This window comes from Ruditapes philippinarum, unplaced genomic scaffold, assembly GCF_026571515.1.
Source record: "Ruditapes philippinarum isolate M1 unplaced genomic scaffold, ASM2657151v2 ctg3187_1_1_1_1, whole genome shotgun sequence".
NCBI lineage: Eukaryota > Metazoa > Mollusca > Bivalvia > Venerida > Veneridae > Ruditapes > Ruditapes philippinarum.
The window spans coordinates 73,372-85,366 of record NW_026867231.1 but is presented as its reverse complement, the minus strand read 5'-3'; the positions used below and the strand labels follow the sequence as shown (position 1 = coordinate 85,366).

Here is an 11,995-nt window from a genome sequence, read left to right as displayed (position 1 = left end):
GAACGTTGTTGAATAGTATACCTATCCAGAATTTTATGATTCTTGTAGAGGTAATTCAAATAGTAATATGTGCTACTTGTCCAACTGTTCATGTGCATCTGTCAAGAGTAGTCGCCCCTTATCATTTCATCACTCCTCACCAAACTTTGTTATAGGTATAAATTGTATCCCATTGCGAGATCATTTATTAAATATATGAAGAATATATTCTTACACAATTAAGTTGCTCGAGCAGCTTTACAACCTTTCAAAGTAGCACACTCGTACAATATTCTATATATACTTCAGGACAATAAGCTACGTGGCGCTAGTAAAGCAAGCTGCAAAAGCCAAGTATGCAATATGCGGACATATTGCATTTCGGCATTTTTAGAACAAGTCACGGCGTATTTTGTTTTTTAACACAGTAAATGGATATTATATACATGAACTATATTTATTTATCAAAATTTATGAACAATTTGAAAATGTTCAAGCGAAACAAACTTTGATAACGCAGAGAATAAATGTTTAAAGAATACATGATTCAATTTAGAATACATTTGTATAAATGAAATGCACAACCAGAATACGTATCATTTACATTAAACTTGTATAAAATTTTACAAAATGTTTTAAATGCAATCTGAACGTAAATTGATTTTTTTACAAAACATATTGGTTATTATCTTTTTTAATCAATCACTAATATATTTGTTGAATATTCATTTTTTCTTTTTTCATTGTTTTATTCTGAACAAGTCATTCCACAATTGATGGTAATTTAACATCAGCACGCGAACCATTTCCCGGGCTACCACATGAAAGGGTTGATGACCCAAGTTTATCACATGCATTCTCGTCCTCTTCTAAACTTTCCGAGAGATCTGTGCGTGAACCGTCACGCGATTCTACAACCTTCGTTTCTGCGCGTGAACCGTCACGCGATTCTACAACCTTCGTTTCCGGTTGCGATTTGCTTGAAGACGCTTTACTGGCTGATCTGGAGTCTTTGCGTCGTCTACCACGAGCAGATATTGGACTTTGGTATCTATCAGCAACTTTTTTTAATCTGCAAAACCAAAATATTAAAAAATAAATTGTGTCAATAAAGTATATCTAAACATAGCATTATAGCTCTTAACAATGGTGTTACAATAAAAATGCTATTTCTGTTCTGAAATCAATAATAACTGCATGTATTTATATAGAGGACATTGTTTGTTTGTTTTGTTTGTTAGCAAAAAAAAAAGTGTTTGTTTGTTTGTTTGTTTTAGTGAACATGGAATACCTTACTAGGTAGTGAGGCTTTCTTAAATATTTTAATAGTGCATAAAGTAAAACTATATAAAAGATCTGACTTCGAATTGAAATATATTCCATATTCACTTTTCTTGTTTAGGCCTCCTATAACTTTTGCTTTAATTAAAGGAATCAGACATGGCACCAAATGACCCCAAACATTATGACGTCATGAAAATGCTTTTACGTTATACGTTAGATACATACGTCTTTGCTGTGCCATCCAATGTATAGAATAGGAGCCAAAATTTCATCTGTCACTCAGAAACAATATATTACTGATATACCGGCATATCTCAACAATAAAATATTTGTTACATGACCATTTACTTTATACGTTATTGACATAAGCCTATATATTGATAGCTCTGCTCATTACATTTTTCTTGTCCTGTTGGTTCAGCGAGTTAGCCATTAATGGAGACCTTGACAGATTATAGTTCAAACATACCAATCTTAGAGAACTATCTGGAAGAGAAGTTTGTATCATTATCATTTTGTGGAGCTAATTGTGGACTAACCTCTCCTAGTGCATTGTTGGTAAACATTGTCGTGAGTCAAATAGGGCTCTAATCTGTGAATGTTTACTAAAAACTCGAATAAAGAGGATATTAGGTCTATGTTTGGTATAAATATTAACAATCAAACAATGTACCTGTTCCCTAGTTTGTATTTTTGTACTGGTGAACCTTGCTTTTTCACTAGTTGGTTAAACACCTGCAGTATAGCCGGTGTATCCGGCTTCCTAGGATTCAGACCTCGAAGTTTATTCATAGCCAAGTTACCGGCACGGCGGGTCTGAATCTCTTTAATCGTGTCAGTGAACGGATCTATAGGTGTTAGCTCGACGAACGGCAGTGTGTGATAGACTGCCACCTACAATGTATAAAATGAGCCGTGTCACGACAAAACCAACATAATGACTATTTAAAGATTTATCAGGAGCAAAATGTAATACCGAAAATAAATTGCAATGAAAGGAAAATCATGCTCACCTTTCCAGGCGTTTCAATGAATTTTGGCAGTGTCGGGGGCATTCTGTGATTCATTTGTTTCTTGTATGACTTTCCTAGAATGTTGCTAGACACTTCATTGCTCTCACGTTTATCTAGCACTTGGCTGGCAACTTCCTGTAAATGACCAAACTGTTTCTTAAGACGCTCAACTCCACGATGCTTCAGGATACTGATTGCTGACTGCCACATGGGTAACTTTCCACCGTGCATAACTTTCAATGTCCGGGCAGAGCCTGCTCGCCGAATATCCTTCGGAATTTGAGACAGGAAGTACTCATTTGTGACAATATTCGGTAGTGTCGGCCATTTTTCACCACCAAACGTACCTATGAACTGTCCATTTACTGTCCATATTCGAATGCTACAATCTGCACTTCCGGTTATGAGAAGCTCACGGTCTGTTACGTAATCCACACTGTTGATACTTCGCATGTGTGCCCTGAACGAGTTTACTAGCATAGGATACTTCAGAGTACGTTTTGGGTTGCTGGATTCTGGAGGTGGTCGACTTGCAAATACATTCTTCAAGTACGATGGCACAGTATACAACTGCTTACTTTCTTGATGACATTCGGCACGAAAAAACGTGAACTTACGCCTCAAAAACTCATAGTGTGCTTTACGTTCAGCAGAGTTCATTTTCTTGCTTTTGCAGTAATCTCTTATATCCCATATTTTGACATACCCCTCAGTGTCGCCAGTAAACAAATAATTGTCTTCGGTGTCGGATTTGATAGTAAATACGCTTTCACCCAGCCTATGAGCAGCATTAAACTGGCCGAGTAGCCCACCTTCGTGATGTATTGACCAGAATCTAATCCAGCCTTCAGCACCACTTGTTACAATATTTGCCGTTTCTTTGTGAGAGGGTTCACGTGTGTCAAGAAATATAATCTTCTCAACCGCGGACTCATAACTTTTACAAACACCGTCGTATTCATTTCTGGAAAATTGTGAGTCACCTTCGCAGTTAAATGAATCTGGATGAAGTGCTGGCAGTAACGGGTGTTTGCATTCATCTTCTTCGTCGGACGAGTCTTGTTTTGCAAATTCTCCGCTTTTTTTAGAAAACAGAAGTCCAGCTCGACTTAGTTTTGCTTTTCCTTTTAACCATTTATGTGTGCTTTCAACATGGTCGAATGTACCGCTCTGAGTTGTTGGAATGACATTTTGTTCTTTCACAGATCCATGTCTACGGGCTTGCCCTCCCTCTGTAATTGGTTTTACACTGATACAGGCATTCAGACGACAATTCACCTGACCGGTCTCACGTGACCAAATGACAATTTCGCCGTCATATGACCCGGTTACCATCATATTTGGTGGCATATCTGCGATTGACAAAATATCTTCTTTGTGTTGCATTTTCCAGTTTTTTCTATGCTCTTCTCCACTGCCATCGACATATATATACACCATTTTTCCCCAACCCGAAACGTATATACTGTGTTGTGTACATACTAATCCTGTGACGTCAGAACTGTCTGGAAGTGAAAAATTTTGCATAAGGGAACCATTGTTGAAATTCCATACGTGGACAGTTCCATTGCGCGCACCTGTAACCAATCGTCGGCCATTTTGATCAAAACAGAGAGCCGTTATTTCGACTGGGACCATTACACCTCGTTCAATTCTGCTATGCGCGTTTACGAACTGCATCATTTTAACTCCAGAATTTGTATCCCATATGCTTACGACTGACTCTTGACATGCGCTCACGACGGACCCAAAAACTTTGCTATACATTGCAGCAACGATTGGTTTGTTGTGAGATACTGTCTCTGAAAAACCTTCTTCTTCCTCGCGCTTTTCTAACATTACAATCTGATTGGCTGCTATCAGCAAGGTCCGCGTTGCGGCGTTATAAAAGACTGCTGTTATAGGGAAGGGTTCGCACTTAATCATCCGACCGCTGATATGCTGTAAACATGCCTGATCTCTGAGGTCGAAAACTCGTATTGATCGCCCTTTGTCGATGCTGATCACTTGGTGTCTTGTTCCGTTAATAACCACGTGATTCACAGGTTTTGTGTGACCTTTCAGGAGAACAATGCATTTATTGTTGACATATGGATTCCAAACTCGTAGCATATAGTCCATGCCACCTGTTACAATGATGTTTAGTGAATGCGAATAATCAAAGCTCAGTACACCCTTATTTACTTTAAAGTACATTCGTTTTTTCTTTCCAGCAAAGTCACCAAAAAATAAAGCAGTTTGGGGACATTGGCATGATGATAGAAAAGAGTCGATTTCAGGAAGATATAGGACCTTGTTGACCCAATCCTCGTGAATATTTGACATCTTGTATGCTTTAACACCCAAAACAAAGCCTTTCATTATTTCCGGGAAGCTTACTCTTTTGCATGTGTTTTTCTTTGCAGATGTGGCACCAAAAGGTCCCCCGCGAAGAACAGAATCAAACCGCATGCTTGAAACACTTCCTGCTGTATCACCGAAGATCAATATTGCGAAATTCATATCATTTGGATTTACCCAGTAATCCATAGCAGTAATACAGCTTTCGAATCCGGTAAGATAATACCGCATTGTAAATTTCTTTCCGGTGAGATCGAAAATTGTTATGTCACGGTCGGTCGATGTCAAAGCCAACATGTTCACGTTGTGCATGGCAACCATATCCGTAAACCAAGATTGTGTTTTTCTATTCTGGTACTGATTTGCGTTATAGTATTTCAAGTTTCGCATGCTTAAACTCCAAAGTCCAATCACGCCTTCCTTACTTAGCGTCACATATTTTCCTGACTTGTAACAAATTTTCGAACTTACTGCCCCGGATTTTCTCACATTAGGGTAGAAAAGGATTTTAACAATGATATCACGATGTCGGCTATCGATTTCGCGTGTATCATTTGGAAAAGGTTTCTCTCTGAGCATTTCCATCATGAGTGTCTTCTCCTTGTATTCCAGCAGGTTATACGTCACGAATTCTTCCCAGTCGACCACACCATCGCAATTAGCGTCAACCTTCATAAAAAGTATTTCTATTTCTTCCTGTGTATTGTTCCGGCCAACCGTCTTTTGCATTGCTTCCTTGAACTCGTCAATGTCGAGCCCTGTTTTCTCTGGAAATAGATATATATATATTTATCTTTCATTAATTTGATAATATTTAATTGCTAAACTTTGAAAGGAATAGAATGTTTGAAAATTAAAGTTTTCTCTTACATTTGACTAAAAAATTTGAGACTATTTCATATAAATATGACTCTTGATACTGCGCGCGGCATGAACTCGAGAGGGTCTTGACAGTGTTTTGTTTCATTTAAAATTCAAAGAAATAAACGCATGTTTAAATTGGAAACATAATAAATAGAATACCAAACAAGTATTATTAAATTTTTCAGGCTCGAATCGATAAAAAAAATGAAGGATCTTTCTTTTCCTTTCTTACCCTTGCCTGATAAATTTGTAATAACAGACACAAGCATGGTATTCTCTATATTTCAACACTAATATTTTTTAAATGTTCATATAAGTATATGAGCCGCGTCACGCCAAAACCAACATAGTGCGTTTGCGACCAGCATGGATCCAGACCAGCCTGCGCATCCGCGCAGTCTGATCAGGATCCATGCTGTTCGCTTACAAACCCTATAACAAGTAGAGAAACTGATAGCGAACAGCATGGATCCTGATCACACTGCGCAGATGCGCAGGCTGGTCTGGATCCATGCTGGTCGCAAACCTATTATCTTGGTTTTGTCGGGACGCGGCTCATATCCTGCTCTATAATTCCAAAGTATCAAAACTCGGTTGGTTTTGTCGTGACGCGGCTCATTTATAGATTATTACACAGATTTTTTTCATAATTAATTCAACTACACAAATTAAAAAATCAGTTAAGTTGTTTCTTTTTATTTATCTTTTATAAGAGATTATAGTGATGGTCACTAAAGATGGCTGATGGATGACGTTTGTTTTTGTTTACATTTGTATAAGTTATGTTTTTATGAAGATATAGAGAATACTGAACATGTAGAGAAGGTCGTTTTAGCTAAAAACTTTATCCCTTATGTCTCCCACCTGTCATAATTAGACAATAAGGGTATTGGGGTCACGCTCCTAAAGCTTTACGGCTTAAGTCACCTTGCATGGACTAGGATTTGAACGATATTTGTAGTTATTTCTTAGTGTCGGCCCCACTAGACCCGACAGTATTGTCTATATATTTCAGATTGTTTTTTGTTTTCAGTACAAGATTTATGTCGGCAAACGTGAATTAACTCCACACCCAAAGTGTCTGTGTGTGAAACGAAACATTGTGTTAATTATACAATGCACCTGAAGTCGGGCTCCAACTTGGCCACAAAATTCATGTGAAGCAGACAATTATACTAAAAGCTCTCGTGCATCCACGGTCATATTTATTATATAACAGTATTATTTATGAATAATACACCACAGCCTGTGAATATTTGAATTTTTTTACGTTTGATTTGATTTTTCTATTTGATTTTTATTTAATTTGTTTACTAATTTGAAGCGATGCTTGCATCGGTGATTACCAATCTCATCCAATATCATATGTCCTCTTCCTTCATTCGAGTCTGTCGATATTGATGATACCGGTGAAATGTCTCCTGCTCGATCTCTTTGAGACATTTTCCTTCCTCCGTTACGGTAAAATATATTTAAAGAAAGAAAGCAGACGTGAGTGGAAAGTCTCCAAAGTTGGTAACGACATCACCTAAACTTTATTATATATTTGTTAAATAAATGCTCCAGATGTTTTTTAATAACTTAATGTTGCTTTGCTTAGTTTCATCCAAAATTACTATAAATAGACTGATCAGTAACAAGGGAGATCATTTGACGTCACGTCAAGGGAGGTTATTTTAACGAGACGTCATCGAATGTTTTGTTAGAATTTGACATTTTGAAACGACGTCAGTATCATCTGACGTATTATGATAATAGTTAGTATTTTTTAAATCAATCAGATGGACAAATCCAATTCAAATAGTTGTAATACTGAATTTACTGAATAAAATATGAATATAAAGATCAACAGGGAAGAACTCCGTTCATGAAACGCAGCCACCGATAACGTCCAGCCTCACAAGATCACTTGATATATTAAGACACACAGCAATGCACCGAAAAAAAAACAATAGACAAAATGACTTAAAGGGCGGACCAGCGGCAACCGAAAATATTTTTTTTTAATGCATTTATAAAAGGGAGTGGGGAAGGAAATTGACAACATTATTGGGGCGTACTTACCTTACATAACCACACATGTACAAACCGTTAGAAACGGCACTACACTAATCATTTTACAGACTACATGATAGTACGCGGAGTTCCGTCTTGGAGGGACCAGTAACAAAGCCACGACCATCAATAAACAGAAACATCGATTTTATGCATGTGGTTGATAAATTTTAATATAATTCAGTCGTATTTCAGTCGTTGTTTGGTGTTGTTGTTTTTTTTGTTTGTTTGTTTGTTTGTTTGTTTGTCCGGATAACTCGCGCTCGCTTAGCTGCAGCCAACGTCACGCAATGGCCAGCAATGTCTCCAGATATGAATCTGGGATGTGCTTGGCAGAAATGTCCGACGACATCACGCCCCACAGAATATCCTCCAACTGACAAATGCATTGATAGCGGAATGGATGAACGTTTCGTCAATTCTATTGACGCACTACTTAGAGCCAGAGGTGGCCGCAACCGATATTGAATTAAATGAAAAAATCGCATGCATGTTAAAACTGTTAAGGAAATGCTTAAAACTTATCTGCACGTAGTCAAAACGTTATAGCCACAAAATTGATAAATTGAATTTGACCCTTTCCTTAGAATTAGCGTAATTTAACAAACTTAAACATAATTAATAAACAACAAAATGCATATCAATGTTGTGCATGCATCTTTTTTCATGCCCAACATTCTTTTTTACATTTCCGTCATCGATTTCCTGAAAATAATAATAAAATATACACTGTCAGGTTTCTATTTTTGCTGAGTGTATATACAAAACGCTCTTTAACTAAAATTACCTTTTCCACATCTGATTGGATGTTTGGAGGAAGGCCCCTGGTTTTCATCTGTGCATTATTTCAGGCACGAACGTGAAATAACCCAAAGTCCCTGGCGGGCATCGAAAGCACAGTGGTGAGGGGCAATTGATTTGAAACTACTCGACCACGGACGCCCCCCCCCCCCCCCCCCGTATTAAAGAAACTGTGAGTGAAATTCAAATATAATTATATTTGGAACCGTATATATGTAGAATCAGTGTACCTGGTTCCGCACAGGACCCCGTTCAGCACATTTTCCCATTTTTCATATTTTCTTGAAAATTCAAATGAATTTACTCAGTTTTCGTTTGTGTTTCATGAACTGGCATGATTTCAACAGGATATGACATCATCTGGGATATTGCACCCCAGCCTCTCCCTGGAGAGTGCAGACGAAAATGTTAATAAATGTTCGAGGCTGTTGAAACCAGCGGTGCGATACTTCTTTAAGCGAGGTGAAATCATGCGAAACGGAATAATGGCGGATTAATTAGTGTAAACACAGTGAGTGTTTTTTTATTATTTATTTCATAAATCTTCTTAAATTCATAATTAAAAAAGTTATTGAAGGTAAACTGACGGCAGCTGATTTTGTATCGGTGAATAAAATCGCAAAAAAGGTCAAAATATACAAGTGTAAGCAGGGTTTTGATGCGATGAAATAACTGTACGCTGTTAAAGGTTCGATATTATTTCATTATCACATCTGTTGTACGTGTTTTACTATGATTCTACTAAGAGAGCTACCGTATTTGTGTCCGTTTTCGAATTTCTGAAAAAAAAAGTTTTATACCTTCTTCTTTCCTTAAGGATTTACTTCAAATAAAAGTTTCGAATCACCATCTTTATAGTGTTACTATTTGAACTTATTTCAATAATAAGATATCTACCTGTGATAATTTGGAATTTGAAAAAGTAACCTTAACTCTAAGATCTTAGATAACTATATTTCTTGTCATCACTCAATTTTTAACAACGTTCATAGCTACTGTATCTTCATTCCAAAAAGTTGTCGCCCTTTTCAACAACAATTAAGAGTCTTGTTTTTTTACACTGTATCTTGTTTGCGATTTATTTTTCTTTTGATCATGTAATTTGTGTTAAGTTTTTTCTCTGTAGTTTAGTTTATTACTGAAGAATATATAGAGGATATTTGTTTAGTTCAGTGTAAGATCGGAATATATTTCACCGAGTGGGCACCAAAAGGTATATTTCACGAGTGGCGCAGCCACGAGTGAAATATGTACTTTTGGTGTTCACAAGGAAAAATATATATCGATCTTACACTAAACTAAACAAATTTTCTTTTTATTACATGCAAAGAAACGTTTTAAAAAGACATTAAACCTAATACTGAATGAAAAGCGCGCCAAATAATAATACAACGTGACGTCATTTACGACGTCACGTCATTAAGTTGGTACCCAGTACTGTTCACGTAAGGTAAGGGGCTTAAATTCAAAACAGTGAAATTATCAAAGTGGTAATTTCACTGTTTCAAACAGTGAAATTACCAGTTTTATATCACTGATATATTTCTATAAACCACCGAAAAGCATGTAATAAATGCAATTCAATTTTGTAGTTTAATTATTTTCCACTTTCGTTCATCTATGCTATGTATGACATTTGAATTTATTAGTTAGAAAGAATAGTAGGAATATTTGTAAAAAAAAAAGTAGGAAAGAAGTAGGAGTATTGCAAAAGTAGGAAAGTAGGCAAAAATATGACTACTTTCAAGCCTGTATAATAAAAGTGCCACAATGGCTTTAATCTTTGACCTACAACGGCATTAAATAAATAGGGGTCATCTAATAGACTTTTGTCAATGTTATTAATTTTCTAAAAAATATATATATATAACATCCAATCCATAAAGGAAATCAAGCCAGTATTTTTTCATATTTTTTTCAAGTTTCAAGTTCCATTGCAAAAAAAAAAACAACAAAAAAAACCCCAAAAAAAACACACACACAATTTATTATTACATGTACTTCTATGAAATAGAATAATACAGAATCCCTAAAGAAAGTCCAACACGACAAAATTGAAAATGTAAGAACGGATGGGAAGCGTTGTTTAAATATTAACTATATCGTAGTATAATACATTAATTGACACTGTTGTTTTTATTGACACTGTGGTTTACATTTGATATACATACAAACACAAAACTTGATATTTCATCAATATTGAAATAGAATGTACAGTAATGATGAAGTCCCCGTCGCTACAGAAAAACACACCAAAATGTGTGCGTACAATTAGTTTATCGGACCAATTATTAGACGTACAGTAAGAAAACTGGAAATATTGTATATATATTCGGATAGATATGGAAAACTATTCTTGTATATCGTTTTGTCATCAAAAATAAACATGTTGGGACTTAAACTAATCGAATATTTTTAAATGTACTGATACTGTATTCGTTTGCATGTGCATATCAGGTTGACGGTTGAATTTGCAGCAACAAATACCTCAATAATTTCCTCAATACTTTAAGATTTAGTAATTTATTTTGACGATCATGCACAATTATAAGTTCTGAGCAGCATGCACAATGCTATTCTTCAAGAAATTTCAATATACAACAAATATTTGGAAAAAAAACATGCTCATACCCACTTTCATGTTCACTTTCTCTGGCCATTATTCTATATCGCATGAGTTTGCCTCGCTTAAAGAAGTATCGCACCGCTATACGTTCGAACCCCCTGACCATGCTAATTTCTACTTTATTATGTTAAGATTATTATAAAAGATGTATTTGAAAAGAAACGTATTTTTGTTACATATACAAACACGTCATACCGTCTTCTTCGGCAGCAATGAACATTCGCTGTAGTCGGCTGAGAAGCACTTCATCATCAAGTATTTCATCTGGATCGAGTGTGTCAGGTCCATCGCCAGAATTATATTTACGATTTATATAGAAATCTCGACGCATTGTTGTTATCGCTCTGCTCGTGCGCCTGGTTTTAGGCTCAAGTTTGTTTGTCGCTGATTTTACAGGTTTCACATGATTGTTACCGAGTGCTTTGCCTTGGGTTTCTTGGACTGGAGTTAACGATACCAGAGGTTTTAAGGACATCCTGCGATGCTCCTCCTCTAAGGCAGTCATAGGAGTAAGTGATGTCCGGCGCATTTACAAGAACAAAATGCAGAGTTTCTTCATCACCCGGAAATTAACGCGACGCCATTTTAGTATTAAACAAGCTAAATGTGACGTCGCGTCAGCTTTGTGCTATGTTTTCCCGCTCTTTTAATTATTAAAATATTCATAGGCCGTATAAATCTAGATTTCTAAATAAGAGCTATTAAACCGATTTAACAAAGTTTGTTATACATTAAACACGTGTAAAATGCGTAGATTTATTTGTGATATAAATAGGAATAACGAGTCAACATTACAACGTATATAACTATATCAATTTTCAGTTTTTAAGAGCCAATTTTTCAGACAAGAAAAAATAACATTAAAGATTTGTATCTTTCACTAGAAATCCTATTTTGTTTTGAAAATTTAAAGGAACTCAGTTTTTAACTATCTGTAAAAAAAAATCGTGTAAATTGCAATATCTTATTATTTTAAATCTGGAAAGACAAATAGGCTTATGTATGCATTTCAGAATCGATTACATTTAACTTT

At 36.0% G+C, this 11,995-nt stretch overlaps 1 protein-coding gene across 2 annotated transcripts; it reads right to left on the bottom strand.

Annotated features, from left to right (window-relative positions):
• Positions 1 to 415: 415 nt before the first annotated feature.
• LOC132735362 (WD repeat-containing protein on Y chromosome-like) lies at positions 416 to 11,571 on the bottom strand. 2 transcript variants are annotated; one of them, XM_060722301.1, is made up of 4 exons: positions 11,158 to 11,571; positions 2,277 to 5,383; positions 1,937 to 2,157; positions 416 to 1,051 (listed from the first exon to the last, which is right to left on the bottom strand). In XM_060722301.1, exons 1-4 carry the CDS (start codon positions 11,489 to 11,491, stop codon positions 742 to 744), a joined length of 3,972 nt encoding a protein of 1,323 aa, XP_060578284.1. In that variant the 5' UTR covers positions 11,492 to 11,571; the 3' UTR covers positions 416 to 741. The 2 variants fall into 2 exon arrangements, with proteins under 2 accessions (XP_060578284.1, XP_060578286.1); XM_060722303.1 differs by lacking the exon at positions 11,158 to 11,571 and adding an exon at positions 6,827 to 7,099.
• Positions 11,572 to 11,995: the final 424 nt, after the last annotated feature.

Excerpts from the sequence above, each read along its gene's own strand:
- LOC132735362 (XM_060722301.1), bottom strand. The coding sequence starts at position 11,491 with ATGCGCCGGACATCACTTACTCCTATGACTGCCTTAGAGGAGGAGCAT. Across the intron at positions 5,384-11,157 it reads CATTGCTGCCGAAGAAGACG|AGAAAACAGGGCTCGACATT; the intron begins GTATGACGTGTT and ends ATCTATTTCCAG. Across the intron at positions 2,158-2,276 it reads TCATTGAAACGCCTGGAAAG|GTGGCAGTCTATCACACACT; the intron begins GTGAGCATGATT and ends TATACATTGTAG.